Source organism: Trematomus bernacchii, unplaced genomic scaffold (assembly GCF_902827165.1).
Source record: "Trematomus bernacchii unplaced genomic scaffold, fTreBer1.1, whole genome shotgun sequence".
In the NCBI taxonomy this organism is placed as follows: Eukaryota; Metazoa; Chordata; class Actinopteri; order Perciformes; family Nototheniidae; genus Trematomus; species Trematomus bernacchii.
In genome coordinates this window covers 2230194-2248478 of record NW_022987582.1, presented here as the reverse complement: position 1 = coordinate 2248478, position 18285 = coordinate 2230194, and the positions used below count along the sequence as shown (strand labels likewise).

At 42.3% G+C, this 18285-nt stretch overlaps 1 protein-coding gene across 1 annotated transcript in view; it reads left to right on the top strand.

Annotated features, from left to right (window-relative positions):
* Positions 1 to 41: 41 nt before the first annotated feature.
* adam22 (ADAM metallopeptidase domain 22) overlaps positions 42 to 18285 on the top strand; it is a 54065-nt gene continuing 35821 nt past the window's right edge. Inside the window, 5 exon segments of the mRNA XM_034127849.1 lie at positions 42 to 75; positions 839 to 903; positions 980 to 1000; positions 4379 to 4455; positions 16516 to 16582. Coding sequence (XP_033983740.1) covers positions 42 to 75; positions 839 to 903; positions 980 to 1000; positions 4379 to 4455; positions 16516 to 16582 — 264 coding nt within the window.

The following is an 18285-nucleotide window of genomic DNA, read 5'->3' as shown; positions in this document are numbered from 1 at the left end:
ATAGAGTGACTCATGACAACAACAGGCAGGTTGGGGCAGGGATGGCGCTCCTGCAGATCTTTAACATGGAGGAAGGTGCAGGAGGCGGACGATGATCATCCCGGAAGGCCGGGCCCGCAGCTTTTCTCCATCCTGTCTCCACTGCTCGCTCATATTTATGCATTAGGCGTTTCTGCAGTGAGCCGCTGGATATTGATGTGTTTTAAGGAGGTGTCCCTAGTCCTCCCCTCCCCTGCACCCTCCCCTCTCCTCCCTCTCTGCTCCGTGCTGCTGCTTCGCGGGTCGTCGGTGCGCTCAGACGCGCTCCGCGTTCAGACTTGTAAGGACCCCGATGGCCCCCAACCAGAGGGACTGCGCTAACCAGACGACCAGCCCCCAGCTTCAAGCTCCCTAGCGAAGGCAGGACTCTGAGAGCCTGCTCCCGGATAACCGCATTGTTTTATAATTTCCAGCAGGAGAGTGAAAGGTGATGGTGCTGATGATGCGCCCGCGATGGTGGATTTCCCTTTTGTGCGTCTGTGGATTGATGCACGTCGGCCACCAGAGCAGCCCTGATGCCCAAAATGGTAACTGATGCTTTTTTAAATATTACATCAAAACATCGTGCTGATAAAAGCCTTAAATTACCATTCACAGGCCTTTGTTTGTTTTGTGTCATAGCTTCGGCTAGTTCATGGTTTTCCCTCTAAAATATGCATTTTGCCTGTAGCTGCTTCTTGTTATCAAAGGAAAAATGGACCAGTCGACATTTCAGATGGCGGTGTTTATGATGAACGTGCCTCTGTTTCCCGCACGGAGGGACAGACGGGTAATGACATCTGTGTTTTCCTCTGTGCAGGAGACGCCTTGTCGAGCTTGAAGGCTCTTCGTGATGCAGGCAGGTTTGTGGGAAAGGAGGACACGGTGCCTCTCCGCCTGCTCTACAGCAGGCACAACCACAGCCAGATCACAGAGGATGAGCTCAGCACCAGGGTGAAAGCCAGCCTCCGGCTCCAGCCAGGTACACAGTGTTTTTGTTGTCCGGATGGAGAGGAGTGTCTGCATGGAGGCTGTGTGTGTGTGTGCTGCTCTCTGCTGCCTGCGTGTTTATGTTTGTTTCTCCTCCTCTACCCTTGTTCTCAGAGGGTAAAACTAATAATTAGTCAATTACAAGCAAAAACAGCAGAAGCTTGAAACAATTAAGCCTCTCTGATTAGACTGTGCAGGTAGCCTACTATGTCGGTCATCGCTCTGCCTTTCAATGGATATACAATATTTAGCTTATTGATTTGTCAACAATGTTTCTCTATTCACACTGTACATTTAGGCAACTGTAGGAAATCTGCTTTAGTCATCTGGCCAACCAGGATAATTAATAATTTAGTGATAACTTGCATCTTGTGTGTCCAGCTGGGTTGCTGTCCCAGGAGCTGCCTCACCTGCATCAGCTCACATAAAGCAACATTTTATTTTGTATTTTAGTCAATTAATGCAAGTCGAGTTAAGTGGAGGGGATGATATATTATCAAGAGATCATCCACCGATGTGAACGGCCCATGTACAAAACGGTTGCACTAGAGAAATGTCTTTGAAAGTCCCGCTTTTACAATGTTCAGGTGTAGAGAGGGCTGAGAGGACAACATTAAGGCAGGAGTTGCAGTGGCCTCCCCTGCCAACTGATTAGAAGGGCGTTAACAATATTTATAATTTTAATTTTTTATTACATCTTTTTCCAGCATCTGTCTGGTTCAGGGCGAATACCAGTAGTTGATATGTTTAGGCATTTTTAACCCATGAAATGCCAATTTAAAACAAATGTTTTTATGGACGTGTTTCATCACAGTCACAATCTTAACGGTCATAACACAGTTAAGTGCATTATCTTTTTAATAACCACTTTTAAGGAACACATTTTTGTTATGTGTTTATGTTAAAGAACGGTACCGCTAAATGCAGTATCTGATTTTGTTTAGCTCTCAAATATCAATATCTACATTCTTCTCAAAAAACCATAACATGTTGGCTGTACTAGCTCAACATCTGAATATTTACAGTGATATCTCTAGAAAATATGTTCTAAAGTAGGATTGATAACCAAGATGATTTGATAATGGTTGTATAGGTATGTTTACAGTTCTTTAGTTAACACTACCACTGTTCTGGAACAAGCACACCACTGTAGTCTTATTGGCTTGGGGTCAACTTTGTTTTGCAGTAAGTTTGGACAATAACACCCACAAACCATTATGTTACAAAATGATGCAGAGAGCTGTTAGTGATTATCCAAACCCAATGTTAGCAACAACATAGTTTGACAGGAAACCTTACATTCCGCCTTGTCTTTAATAACCAATGCAGTGCAGTAATAATCCATATCACTGTAGCAGTGTTCACTGACTCAGTTCAGTGAAGCAGCGTGTCTGTTGGGTTCATTTCAAGAGACGAGTCAATTAGCATTGTGCAAACCTTTCATGCGTTTTTAATTTGTGCGGCTTAGGTTTGCTAGCCTATTCAGGGCCCAGAGATTGGAGAGGGCTACAGATGGTAGCATGCAGGGAGGTGTTAAACCCTTTGTCCCTCTCACACCTCAGAGCTGCAGCCCGATGGGTAAACATGCTAACAGCAGCCATCTGCCCTCAGATATCATTTTAGTGTTTTCCTTTGAAGCTGATGCTAACCTCCATCCTAAGATTAATACACTAGTTTGTGCAGGGCAAAGGAACATTTTCAACTTTCTACAAAGATTCTTAAGAAGATTAGCTAAAATCATGCTTAAAATATCATATTTTCACGAGTCAAGTACCTTCTTAGGAGCCTATCTAGATACGCATTTACTTTTTGAGTCAGTTGACACCTTTAAGATGTGTTTATTTAGCTTAAAGATGTATTGTCAGCCCATGGTTACTAATTAAAATAACAGATAATAGGTAATGGTTGTAAAGTTCTTAATTAGCGGTTTAATATATATTTTGTAATACATCCAGGGTAGAAGAGGACACGTGCCTCTCTCATTTTATATTTGATGTTCTGAGTCTCTTATTCTCCAGAGGCTTGAATCTGGTCTGCAATCAGCCGTGATGTCACAAGCACGTTGCAAGTTTGATAGATATTTGGCTGTTTTTAGACCAACAGTCTAAAAACCAAATCTGTCAAATAGTTCTGATAAATATGTGACACACAGAAGTTTATAATTAGACTTCAGTTACATTGCCTATTTTCAGTCTCAGACACAAACAGCTTCACCACTGAATGAGCCGTGGAGAGTTCAGCAGAGTGCTCATGTTGTTTTGGTGGAGAAAACAAAAGCTTCCAGTGGAATCAGTGTGTGTTGGTTTGCATGTTTGCCTCTCTGTCTGGGCGCAGTGCGTTGATTACAGTCATACTTCGACAGTCATGAGTGGAAAGTCTGCTATAACTCAGAAATCAAGAGTCAGCGGTGGCTTCAGGATATCGGCCCGGCTCAGTGAAGCTGGGATGTGCTTTCATTAAACACAATTACTGGTACCTCCTCCCATCATGGATCCAATCCTGCCAGATTAGATTTCATCGCAAGTGTGCCATGGAAAGGGATTGCCCTTTGAACGCACTCACACACACACCCACACACCCACACACACACCCACACACCCTCTTAGCCGCTCATATATGCATTGACCGCGCGCAGACACACGCCTTCAAACAATGGTCTCTGGTCAATGGGGACTTCACGGGCTGAGGTCGTGCTTGGGTGAGCACAAGGGCACCTCCTGGATTAAAAAGAAAAAAAAAAAACCCGACACACCCCTCCTCCCATCGCTGTCATGGGGTGTCCGGTCTGTTGATGAAGGTAGCCGGGGGGCGAGTCTGGGGGGAGGGTGAGGCGAGTTTTAGCCCAGCTCGGGGACTCCCCTAGACCTGCAGAGGAATGATTGGGCCGAGTTCTCATTGACCCGAGGGTTTGTAATGAAGCCTGTCCCATATGTGCCCAGAAGACCCTCCTCCAGCCAAATCAATCACACACAGCAGTCAGCGGAATGATATGGTTCAGTATGGGATGAGGAATATCAATGAGTCCTTGGCGTTGTGAAACATACAAACTCACTCTGGTAAACATAGAAATGACGTGTCATTGAGGTATAATAATATGTGCGTTTTTAATTATGAATCATAGTGTGAGATGATATTACATAAAAAGCACTTGCATGAGATCCTTTGCAGAAATTCAAATTCAGTAGAAGACAGATGTTGATGGCTTAATATAAACAGTCTTCCTACTGCTGATTGGTTCTGAAAGAGACAATGCAGCCATCCATCAATGGAGAGGAGAATTGATCCTTGCATATGATAATGAATAAACCTGAATATGATAATGTCTGCCTTTTAATGATAGTAAATAACATGTCTTCTCTGCTTTTCCTAGGTGAACCATGTGGCCCAAGCAAGCTTTCAAGTGGACGCTTTCGGCAGAAAATTCATCTTGGATGTGGAATTGAACCAGTGAGTAACAGTTATTATATAATTACATCTGTCCGCCTGAATAGGAATCCATCTACCAAAAACAATGTCTGTCTTTGCAGAGGTATTGTAAGGTTTCATTTGCATTTTACTTTTTTTTTAAATAGTGTGGCTTGGCTGACACTCAATATTGTTTTTAAGGCAAACAAAGGTGGCATGGTTCGAATACCAAAAATGTTCTTTAAATATGACTGGCTTGCAAAACTTGCTCCTGTTTAGTGTAAATGATCTTGAGCACATGTTGTGCATTACTCGAGTGCTGACTCCAGTATCTTGCCTGAATCGTTCATCGTGGTTCTGCGGGTCATATTTTCCTGGTCTCTGACGGATGTTTACTGCCTGTGTTTGGGAATGCACTCTTAAGACATTAATATCTAATGCCGGTGTGTGCTGTGTATGAATCAATGTATCTATGTGTGAATATGTGTGCGTGTGTTTGCAGCAGGTCAGTTTTTGTGTGCGTGTGTGATTTAGAGGTTCCATCATAATAGGAAGTGATTTACGGTAAAGGCCGGAGCGCTGCCCTGTCAGACACTGATATTGATCACAGTACTGCTGATGGAAAGCGAGGAACTCTCTTCTTATTTCACCTCTTCCTCTCACTAAGCCTCTCCCTCTCTTTTTGCCTCGACCTCATACACTTTCATACAATTTAACCCTTTGGCATCTGTATCTAAACTTTTCTGTGATTGTTTGTTGTTTCGGTTTTCCACCATCTCTCCTTGAGACCAGGGCTTGTTTGTCTCATTTAGCCCCAAAACAGGAAGTCTGTAAACACACAAACATTGATGCTGCCTGCTCCTCACAGCAGAAGTCACTCCCTCACAGAGAGAGCCGTTACATCACAGGAGTTCCCACGTTTAGAGCAAATGTTTCTGAGAAGCCTGCAGCTCACTTGTGTGACGCATCAACCGGTTATGGATAGAAATGTGTCGTTCACACATTGACAAATGCACACACACATACAGCACAAGCTTCTGCACATGCACTTTCATTAGCACATGGCTCGGTGCTGAGTCATTATTCATGCAGGTGACCTTGTCTGCTTACAGCTTCATTGTAAATCTAATCTTTACCTGGTGTGGTGTCGAAAGTCCATCAGAAAGTTGACCTAAAGAAGACAATTGGGAAAAATCCTTTGTTTAACTTTCCACAGAGTGAGGTAGCCTCCATGCAGACAGCTCCGGGGAACAGTTTGACACGTGTGGCTCTGAATAAGAATGAGATCAGTGCTGTGGAGCTTGGACTGAAAATCTTTACTTTTCTCTTTTTCAAACAAAAACAACAAACATTTCCTATCTCCAGTTTCTATTTGCAGTTGTTTGTGTTTTATCGGATCATATACTGAATGTTTTTAGAGATTTTGAATATTGGTTGGGAAAACAAGATGGGTGTATCAAGGCATATACCTTTTGGGTTTTAAAGTGTTGTTGTAAATCAATCAAAAGAGAGTAAACTGATTAATCAATAATAACAATAATAGGTAGGTTTGCAACTAAGGATTACTATTATAGTTTCATTGATGAAATAGTGAGAATTCGTATTTTATGGCTTTTAGTTTTCCGTCCTGCATGGTGGCAGATTTCCAATTTCCCTCTGAGTTTGAATGAGTACATCCCAGATTCTCCTTCCTACTGCCCTCCTCTCTCCTCATCATCTTCCTCCATCAGTACTGCCCTCCTCTCTCCTCATCATCTTCCTCCATCAGTACTGCCCTCTTCTCTCCTCATCATCTTCCTCCATCAGTACTGCCCTCCTCTCTCCTCATCATCTTCCTCCATCAGTACTGCCCTCCTCTGTGAACTGATCCCCCGGCTTCACGGCCACACTGATATTTGTTTACAGATATCTTCCATGCCAGACAGATTAAACCCATGTTGATGTGTGTGGGTGTAGGAGTGGGAGGTATTTTGACTGAATGGGCCAACATTTGAATTTTTGGCCTTCAGTTACAAAAACTAGCTCTCTCGTTTTGATCAATGACTGAATCTGAATCTGCTGCTGTGCATTTTTTTGTGTTTAATTCTTGCCATGAGCAAACAAGAAGATTGTTCAGCTGTAGTTGACGTCTGTGTCTCTAGTGCTACAGTATTATCATCATTATCATCCTGTCTGAGCCGCCTTCTCAGAGTCTTTGCCCCGAGTTAATGTTTCAGCATAGACTGTGAATAATAGCAGTGCAGGCGTATTGTTATACAGTCATATGTCTTGTGAATTCCCACCACATTTTCTTTTTGGACCTATGACATGTCGTTATATGTACATTTTCCGATGTTAACTTTTAACTTGGTTAGATTTGTCCCAGCAACAATGTGCTTGTAGAAATTGTCTCCATGGATAGCAATGTCAACCGATGACAGTCTGTCAACCACTTTGGACCTATGAGACATTTTCATGTCATTTTGTACAGACATTCACTCCTAGTGATGTTGGTGGTCCCCTGACGTTTTGTCTCTAGCACCGTTATGAGTAGCGAATTTCAGTTTGTTCAGTATGTGTTTTGAGTAAATAACGAAAAGCATTCCCATCAGGATCAGATTTGTGTTTAGTGCTTATAAGCAAATGTTAACATGCTAACATGATAAACTAAGTTAGTGGACACGGTTACCATTACACCTTCCTAAGTAAGTAAACTAATGTACAGTCTCATATAGCCTCTAGCATGGCTGAAGACCATAACAACACCTGTGTTATTTATTTCATCTGCTAATAATATAAGTATATTCTACATGCAAACAGACATTTCATTCTTAAATGTCCAGGAATGTACTAATTAGCTTATATTTTAGACCTTTTTAAATGTTTTCCATCCATCCATCCATCCATCCATCCATCCATCCATCCATCCATCCATCCCTCCATCCATCCATCCATCCATCCCTCCATCCATCCCTCCATCCATCCATCATCCTATAACTGATTCTACTTCAGGGTCATGCAGGCTGCCTATCCCAGCATGCACTGCACAGGAGGTTGCTATCCTATCACAGAACTATAAAGACAGATTTGGTTAAGATAAGAATATGATTGTCCTGCATGGTGAGCATCATTGGAATATATATTAATGAGAGGTTTATGGCTGTTCTTTAGATGAAATATGTCTATCGACACAGGTCACCCCGGTGAAGTGTGACTGTCTATGGAGAGGAAGTCAGGAGGGGGTTGGTGGGTCACGGGGGTCTTTCTTCCCCCTCTGTCTTTGTCTTCCTCTCACTCCTCCATCACAGCGGCCGGCTACAATTTTACCATTCATGGGACTAGAGCTGAAAATGTGCACAGGGTGGGGGTTGCCTCCTTTTAAAAAAAGAAATCACACACACACACACACACACACACACACACACACACACACACACACACACACACACACACACACACACACACATATTCACTCTCACACTTACACACATGTCTCCACCCTTGATTGCCCCCACACCCACATTCTATTCAGCCATGCCCCAACTACCGCTTTACCCCGCCCCTCCCACCTGCTCTCGCTGAATAATAGATGGTGCTTTAAGAATAAAGACAAGTGTGCACGTGTGTATATATGTATATGTGTGTGTTTGTGTGTGTTTTTAATGGTTACCAGCTTGTCCATCGTGAGTTGAAAGGGAAACATTCAGATGTGTGTGAACAGTGTTGCATATAACTCTACAAAAGTACACACATTCAGTATACTCAAGCATGCACAGACTCACCTAAATCTTGATGAGTGAAGTAGGGAAGCTAAACACTCTTGTGTATGCGTGTTGTTTATGTGACGTAGATTCATTTACAAAATAAACCTCATATAGATTAACATAACAAAAAATGGCAGGCAATAATTCTAGAGGAAATTCTGCTTAAATGTATGTGAATTGATCACCTTGGCATACTTTTCACAATGTCCTGATATTATATAGACTTGTATATGAAATGACTAAATTCATGATGTCCCCAAACATTTCATTATATATTAACATCAATCATTTAAATAATAGACAACATACATTATTATTTTTGAAACAGAATAAGATGATATGATGAAATTGTGAGGACACAGTTCCACTAATAGTATGTTAAAGGATATTATTGAATTGTGATTTGGTATTCATACAGTGTGTAGCTTATCTGTGTATGACAATGCGTGAGTTCAGACGGAGAGAACAGGTGGACAGGTCCAGCTGGGACGAGAGAGTTTCATAACCCCTTCAGTGTTATAAAACAGTCGGCTGCAGCAGCATAAAGAGAAGAGGGCTTCTCCCTCCCCTCTGTGCGATGTTGAAACTGACAAACACTTCGAGTATTATTTCTTCCACTGTATCGTGTCAGCTTTCCCTGCATTCACACAAATACTCTATGCAAATACTGAGGGTCAATTACAGGCAATGCTAAATGTGTTGTTATTCCTGTGTGTGTGTTCACCAGTGGGGAGGGGGCTGGAGGAGATGGAGCACTGATATAACCATGGGGTCCCTCCAACTGTCTATGTTAGCCAAGAAGCTAACCAAACATCCCATGGTTCAGTAGTTTGATGGATGTGCGCATATGTGTTGGTGCGTATGTGCATGGGCTTCAATGTATGTATGTGTGTGGGTGTGTGTGTGTGTGTGAAGGGGGAAGTTCCTTCCATCACAGTCGTCAATATAATGTGAAAAGCTGCAGGGTGTTTGGATGTGTCGTCATGTTGGGCCTCAGGTGCAGAAGAGGCATGTCAAGTGTTGTCTTCATTAGAGATAACAAGACTGGATCGACAGAAATGAGGCTCAGACGGAAAAGGGGAGGATCAATACTCGGGAGTAGGAAAACCAAGGGAATTGGGCAAACAAAGAGAGGCAAATTAAATTCTTTATATTCAGTCAGTCTTGTTGGAGATTTAAAATCAGTTTATGAAGTGTTTGTCTCGTTTTTTGTTAATTATCTTCGTTTTACACAAAGGTGCTGCCTTGAAGCAAAAATGAGTCTTGCCTTTTGAACTCACACAAATAATCTCTTTGTTGTCAAACATTCCTGTTTACACGCATTGTGTTAACAGGAATGCATATATGTTGTGTATGTAGTGTATATATGGATTGTTACATCCGTGTTTGCTAGCTAGCATTTTGCCTTTCTTCTTCCTTTGTCAGCAAATGATGGTGTTATTGTTCTCACCTGCGGATGGCAAAAAATATGATTCTGAGTTCATATGAGCTAACAGCACCAAATGCAACGCAGATGTCGGATAAAAATAGCTTACCAGCAGGCTCAGCTAGTTCATTGTGTTGTGTAGCAGCACATTAGCGTGATGTACATTTGTATCATCAGTCAAGCAGATATTTTCCAACATCTTGCTCATTGTTGGTATGAACGAGTTTGTTGCCCATCCAAGCCCTTGAAGTATTCTAAATGCCAGTTTAACAGTGGCTTTGTATGGAATAAATGAGCTCTTTATTCCGGAGACACTGACATCCCAAACATCTCTTCCTACTTGTTTGGAGCAGCATAGTGTTGTTTGAAAATAATTTGTTGCCCAACAATCATCTATTGTTCTCTTGGAGGGTGAATAAGTGCATCAAAATGCCTTTGAGATGATGTCATGACCATGTTGACTTCACGACTTTGTCTGACTTTGGCCATTTGATTTGTCTAATGTGTGTAAGCGTCCGGCTGCCATGGGGCGTGAAGGCTGCTGATGCCTTGGTGTTATTGGTGCTCGTCCCTCTGCTGTATGCACGTGTGTATTTATGTGCGTGTTGCTTGTTCTTACATGTGCATGCAGCGTTACATCTCCACATGTATGTGATGTAACTCTCTCTCATGTCCCATTCCAAGATAATATATCATCCAGCCGTGTCTCGCTGCCTGCATCCTGACATTGATACGACCCAACTCCACTCTTCTCCTCCTTTTCCACCTCCATCTCTCCCTCTCCACTTCCCAGGTCTGTAATTTATTGCAGAGAGGCGTGATCTGATTTACTGTGGGCTTAATGAGAAAAACACTGAGAGAGGGGGGTCTGCCTGTGTGTGTGTGTGCGTGTGCGTGTGCGTGTGCGTGTGCGTGTGTGTGTGTGAAAGAGGGAGTAAAGACATAGTTAAAGAAAAAGAAATGGACAGGGAGAGGGAAAGATGTGTGGATGTCCTTCATGCACCCTTGACTCTTTGTGGGTGGGTTGAGTAAGTGTAAGAGCTAGGGAGAGACAGTGTGTGTTAGTTTGTGGGCATGCTTGAGGGAGGTAGGTAGGTACTTGAAAGAAGTACCCTGAAAACAGTCCCCGCTTTCTCCTCTCCTACATCCCTATCTCCTTCCTTCCTTCCTCCTCTTCTTCTTCTCTCGCCTCGGACAGGGCTTCTTTCTCTGATCTGTGTGTTGTCTGATCACACACACACACACACACACGCACACACACGCACGCACACACGCACACACGCGCACACACACACACACACACACACACACACACACACACACACACACACACTTTAGCTATCACATTGGGAATGATGGTTGTGAGTGTGTCTGTAAGAAAATGCAGTGCTCGCAAACAGTATATTACAGATTGTTTGCTAAGTGGCTCAGCGGCGCATCCCAGACTGTTTGTACAGCATGTTGTGGTAATATAAGGGAGTGTGTCCATGTTTGTGTGTGTCTGAGTGTGTTTGCAGAGTTTGTAGTGTGTGTAAGGAAGGTGGATACAGATTAGTTTTATGAAGGTGAGGTGAGCAGGGTTAGTGAAGAACAACTAGCAGTATGGATGTTTGCAGTTGCAGCGTGTAAATATACGGTTGTTTTCTCAGGAGTCTATATCTAAAGACACTTGCATTCTCTTATAGCCTGGTTATCTTTAACCCATTGACAGTGTGTTTTCAGTTCTTGAAACTTAATTGTAACATTTTGGGCACCTACATTTTTTATTTTCTCTATCTATCACTGTAAATGTAGGCCTCATTTTTGCTTTATCTGCTTATAAGAATGTATTTCTGTGCAAAATTAGAACTTCAGATGTTTCTCCACATCATTTATGCCAGGATGCGATCTCTTCAATGCCGTTAAAACAGTAGCTAAACAATAGCAAACTGTTTCCTGACAACCCATTTAATATTTGTTTAAATTTCACTCCAAAAAAAATAGTATTCATCCTCCGGGAAGAAGTAATGCCGTTACAATATTTAATGGCAATCCATCCAATATATATATGACATAGATTGTTCATTTTTTAAGAAATGGGAAGGATTTGTGTTTGTATACTGTGCAGGACATCAAGTGGCCATACGCTCCATCATTCTTTCTCCCATCTCCTTATATTCCTTATACTTTCTCCCCCTCTGTCCCTCCCACCCATCTGCCCCCCCCCCCCTCTTCTCCGTAGAGCTGTCTCGACTCGGTATGAAGGATTAGAGTAGACAAAGACAGATCCAAGAGCCGACTCTCGCTGAAAACGACAGAAGGAAAGTCTGTTGTTCTCTCAGCAGGAAAATATACTAATGCCTCTCTAAAGTCTATTGTCTATTATAGATTACTAATTTTCCTCTGTCATGCTGAATACAAATAAATAGAAATGATGGTTTACTGTTACGAGATTAACTGTTTAACCACTGCACAAATGAGATGGAGTCAGTGGATAGACTGAGAGCAAATGTGCCCACCAACACTCATAATGATTTAAGGACATACAACAGAATAATCAGCTGAATGTAAACAAGTCATGTTTACCCTATTTACATGGCATGGAGTTCACATGTTGTGACAGTTACAGATCTTCATGTTCTCCTTCGTGCCCACAACATCCCTGGCCCCTGCATAATTCAGGAGTCAACTCTATATGGCTTGTATGTTGCGTGCTGTAGACTCAACCTGCATCATGGACCCAAGATTGCATTGAGTGGGAATATAAGCTCTCTCCATGCTTCTTCTTTCTTCTTGATTTTTTGTTTTATTAGCATCAATATTTCTTGTTTGTGAGTGTCAGTATTCCCTGTGCAATAAGAGGAGGAATCCCAAAGACAGAGCCGTGGAATTGCATGTCTGATAAGTGATTGGAGAGTGAATGAATTATAGCCTGGAGACCTTTAATGAGGCCTCAGTGGGAGGGAGGGTATCACTAGAGAAGGGGGTGGTAGGCAGGTGAAGGCAGCTGCAGCTTCCCCAAAGAGCAACTTCCACCCCCTCTCCTTCTTTCCTTCACTCCTTTTCACGCTTTATTTTTCTTCCACCTTTTTCTACCTTTCTGTCGACCGCCCTCCATGTTTTCTATAGTGCACTTATCCCCTTCTGTTTCCTCAGCACTCCCCCATCCTCATTACAGACGCCTGACACAGCACATGTTCAGTCCTTTGTGTAGCAATGCCCCTTTATTACCGGGTTAAATGACAACAAATCCATATATGGAGCAGAAGTCCATTTGATGACTACAGTGCTTGTGTGCAGAGGTGTGCGGACGAGTGATTACATCTGATTACGAAAAACAAAAGACTTGTGGTTGGGGTTTATTAAAAAGGGTATTTGGAAATGGCTAGATTGGCAAGCATGACAAGCAATGGGAAGCCTGCTACCCCAACACTTCATGCCAATCCGCTCTCTCTCTCGCACGCACGCACGCACGCACGCACACACACACACACACACACACAAACATACACTCACACACACGGACCTCCTGCCAATCTGTCCTTTTTGTGTTGTTCTTCATCTCGGTGTCATGGTGGTGCTTGGCGACTCAGATCGTGAGAGGAATTTTAGACCACACTAAACTTGGTTTGTGTGCATGATACACTTCAGGATATCGGACTGGGTTGCCATAGCAGATTTATTCATCTAAAGCAACTCACAACAAAATACTTTAGAAGGACTGATGATATTTGACGTGACTGACACGCAGACACTTCAGCTTCTCACTGCTCAGTTAGGTTTTAGTTCCTGCACACCCATTTGAGAAAGTTGAATAAGTCTTTTCAGAGCAGCATTTTCCCAGCACTGTCAATGCTTTTAGGTGTGTGTGTGTGTGTGTGTGTGTGTGTGTGTGTGTGTGTGTGTGTGTGTGTGTGTGTGTGTGTGTGGTGTGTGTGTGGTGTGTGTGTGTGTGTGTGTGTGTGTGTGTGTGTGTGTGTGTGTGTGTGTGTGTGTGTGTGTGTGTGTGTGTGTGTGTGTGTGTGTGTGTGTGTGTGTGTGTGTGTGTGTGTGTGTGTGTGTGTGTGTGTGTGTGTGTGTGTGTGTGTGTGTGTGTGTGTGTGTGTGTGTGTGTGTGTGTGTGTGTGTGTGTGTGTGTGTGTGTGTGCTGACAGACATTGAAGTGTGGATAAAGCAAGAGAAGGATGTGATTACTATGCAAATAGCTGTTCCAGGTTGTCTATGAGATGTTGTTAGCTGAAAGTGGAGCCTCTGCGGATCCTCCTCTGAAATCTCCTGCAGGCCTGATTGACAGCTGGATGGCAGCTCTCAAACAGATGTTGCCGCGGCGACTGGGCAAAGAAAACTCTCCGCCAGTGTAGTGTAAAATTAATGAGCTGGTAAAATGAGAGTAACAGACACTGAATGAGACAAAATGAGATGTCGGTGCTGTTCCCTTCCTTGCAGCCAAACATCCGGTCTGCACACCTTTAGGTGCCAGATACCACAAAATAATGAAAATAAACTTGTTCCGCTTTACGTGTGTTACTTTAAAACCCAGGAATGGTGAAAGATGTTATGACATATCGCATTTATGAACATCTATTTATGTTTTCCCTCACCAGTTTGTTTATGAAACCCTCAGCATCATCTTACAAAATGCCTCCCTTTGATCATCATTCATGTTGAAAGTTTGCAGCATTTATTTCCACCGAGAGATAGATCACATGCAAACAGCGCATACGAGTAAATCTGTGTTTGTATATCTGTCATCCTGTCATGAATATAAAAAGAGGGGGCTCACTTTTACATGTGTGTAGGGGGCTGAATTCGTTGGTGGGGAGACCTCTGCGTTAGTGTGTGTGTCAGCGTGGGGGATGGGTCGGAGCTGAGTTTGCGTCTTTGTCTGTCAAATAAATTATTTAAATCCTGTTACAATTAAAGCTGAAATCTGTTATCAGCGTCCTCCATTAGAGGCCGTGTGTCTGCCTTGCTGCCTCAGTATGCTCCTCGCCTGCTCCCCCTGTCTGCTCAGCGTGAAGCCGGATAAAGATCACAAGCTCTGAATCTTAAACACACATCCCAGCAGAACAAAGGCTAACAGCGCGCCTGTGACCCAGGGACTCTCATGCACACACTGAATGTCTTCATCACATGAGTGTGCAAATATTCTGACAGCGCTTTTTCAATAACATTTTACTTGTCTCAAGAGTCATTGTGTGTTTATTTTGCAGGATGTTGACTGAGGTGTAAGATGTGTGATGTGAGAGAGGAGGGTGTGAAGTGTGTACAATCGGGGTTGCCTGTTTTAAACATATGGCAAACACCTTCGTGGTAATGCATGATGGGATATCTGTTAGGGCCCTGATCTCTTTATTCACACCTTGTTCCTCCCTCTTTTAACTTTCACTGCCTCTCTCCTTTCCTCTGTCTCATTATTCTCCCCTTGACAGCCATTCTCTCGCTCTTTCCCTTTTACCTCGTTGCCTCTCCTCTTTCCCTGCATATTTCTTTATCGCTGTAGCAAACTGCCCATTAGTCATCTTAGAAAGCGTGTGTGTGTGTGTGTGTGTGTGTGTGTGTGTGTGTGTGTGTGTGTGTGTGTGTGTGTGTGTGTGTGTGTGTGTGTGTGTGTGTGTGTGTGTGTGTGTGTGTGTGTGTGTGTGTGTGTGTGTGTGTGTGTGTGTGTGTGTGTGTGTGTGTGTGTGTGTGTGTGTGTGTGTGTGTGTGTGTGTGTGTGTGTGTGTGTGTGTGTGTGTGTGTGTGCACTGATGTCAGGGTGTTTCATTTGAATAATATAAGGTATATTAACTTTGGAAAATGTCACTTTGTGAAAGAAGGCTCAGATAATATTTGATCAAACAATCTGTCTGCCTTCAGAAGAAAAACAATTTCCTGCCATCTGCATTATTACAGTAACTGATTTTTTTTTTCTTTCAACACTCTGTCCTTTTGTCAAATATATCACAGTTTTTTATATAGTGGATATTAAATCTATTAATACTTTGAGCTGATCAATGACAAAATAGACGTAGAAATTGGACATCGATCTTTTAGACTCCTTTTTTGTGTACGCTTACAAACAGCCTTGCCAATGGTGTAGTTGTTTGAAACGACAAGCCGCTGATTCAGCAAATGTAAATTAAGTTTGAAGTTTGTTTTGCTGATTGTACTATTTTAGTTTTATGTTTCTCCCTTCTGGTGCAAGGTTGACTTTATTTGTTCTTAGCATTTGGATTGTGTGTGTGTGTGTGTGTGTGTGTGCGTAAGCTTTTGGCTGTAGCAAACGCTCACCGTATGTAAAGATAAAGAAATAGCACTTCAGCAGTATTTTGTATTTATGTATGTGTGTGTGTCCATGTTCATGTTCAGGTTACTTCAGAGAAAGTATGCTAAAACCTTCTAAATAACACTTTAAAACAGTAAGAAAGGGACATACCCCTGTTCATATGCCGCATTCCTGTTTGTGTGTATGTGTGTGTTTGTGTGTGTGCACACAATAGCCCATACATCTCTGTCTCAGATTGGGCCAGCAGTGTGTATCTCCGTTGGGATTCTTGGGTCCAGCTCTGCTGAGAAAGCACACACAGAATGATTTCCTCTTATTTATGCCTATCTTTCTCTTCCTTCCCCCTCTCAATTTATTTCCTGCCTCCTTCCCATTCTGCCTGTGTCACTACTTATTTTACAAGTTACTGACCTTCACTTGTCCTTCATTCCTTGGACACACACACAGATACAGATACACACACCAGACATTTGCTCCAAGGCGTGATTTGTCTAATTGTGTTTGTGTGCTGGAAATAGCCACGTCCCTGTACGCTGGTCATAATTAGCGGGGCTGATGCTCTGAAGCTCTGAGCTGCCGAGACTGCATACAATAATCCTATAAAAATACAAGCACGTCTGCATATCTGAGTGACACTTGAATGAAAATCACACATTTTCTAACTTTTCTTTCCTCTCTGTTCCCAGCGATCTGCTGTCTTCAGGGTACGTGGAGAGGCATTTGTCAGAAAAAGGGAAGACTGTCATCACCAATGTAAGTTCCTCCAAATCATCTCTTCTCACGCTCACTCACTTTTATTATCACTGTTTGCTGTTAGAAAGAAAGCTTAAGGGTTTTTTAAGGTGATGTGGTCTTGACAATCCTATTCAGGCAAGGGGTTCTCATGCAATCGGGATGTTTGTTATGTGGATAAAGATGAGTGCTTTTAAACACTCACTGTGATTACATGCAGAACACATTCAAAAAGCTATCAGCCAAACCACATCTCGATGTCATCTGGATTGAGTTATAGACAAATCTCAGCCAATTCAAGTACAATCTTTGCACTTTGAAAACATTCTTAAAGTTATTGTAATCAATATTTTTACATCAACAATGGATGAAATGTCTGTGTATTCAGCAAAGGCCTTACTTTTTTGATAACCCCTCAGAGAATTCTCTACGGTTCCACCTCAGTTATTCTGAGCATTTTAACATATTTTACGTCATTCTGTTGTTTTTACCACTTTGCAATGGGACTGTTTTGATTCACTCTCACTGCTCTTGGCTGCTTCATTATTGACCCCAGTAGTGAGAGAAAAAGTTTGAATGAACAGACGGCACACGACTTGTTCAGAACGAAACAGCTGCCACATTTGCATATTGAGATTACATCACAACTAGTTGACTTGAGAAAACAAGAACCCTTATTAATATCATGTGTTAATGTAAAACAAGACAGTTAGATGTATCAAGGCAATGTATCAATATACAAAACACATGTTAATACCAGTGTGTAACGTAGCAGAGTTCAGTTTGCTGAGTTTATATATATATAGGATGGATCATGCTGCGATGGCGTTATTTTTACCTGACTCTGAATTCAAAGACACAGCAGAGTAGCTGAATCGGCTCCAAGGACAGTTTTTTTTTCTCAGCAGTTTGTTGTACAGCTGCATTTTGCTGCAGACCCCACAGGCTCTTCCCTCTCAGAGCCTTTTATTGGTTAATCAATGTCTTACTTTGCACACTCAGATAAATCACAGCCCCTCCATTTTTTCTTCAGGTGAAATTTCAGAGGGCCAATGTGTCCTAAACCTTTAATTTACACGAAATTAAGATCCCTGCGATAATCCTCTGAAATCTGGACTTCAGTTACAGGACATCCACTGAGGGTTATATCACATAAGTGGGGGGATTATACTGGTCAGGCTTACTCAGCTAAGCAGCAGATTAGTAAGATATTATATACTTTACTGGAGAATGATCCAAATCCAAAATTACACCACATATTGTGTGATATAGTCACTTGTAATTATGGAACTTATTATAAAGCAATCTCCCTGTTAATTATTTCCGCTTGTAGATGAATATCCAGAATGTACTCACAGTGCAAATTATTTGGTCATGCTTTCCATTTTAGATAGCAAAAAGAACAAGAGGCACTTCTTTATTAATTGCTGCTGTTCAGAAAGGTTAATATGAGACAAGCTGCTGTTTGTTACTCTGCTCACTGTAGAGGTCAAAAGCCAATGTAACACAGTAGACTGACTATATTAATAGTATACACAAGTGGTGAGGCACTTTCTGCCTCATGAACAGCAACATATGATGTCTTTTGTGCCATATCGTTATCTTTTATCTGATAGAGCACATTTTACTGACATTCAGAGGGCAACGTGTCCTACTTGATAACCAACAGACCTACACCTAGTTATTGTGTATGGTGTTGTCCAGATTAGATGATGAATTACTCT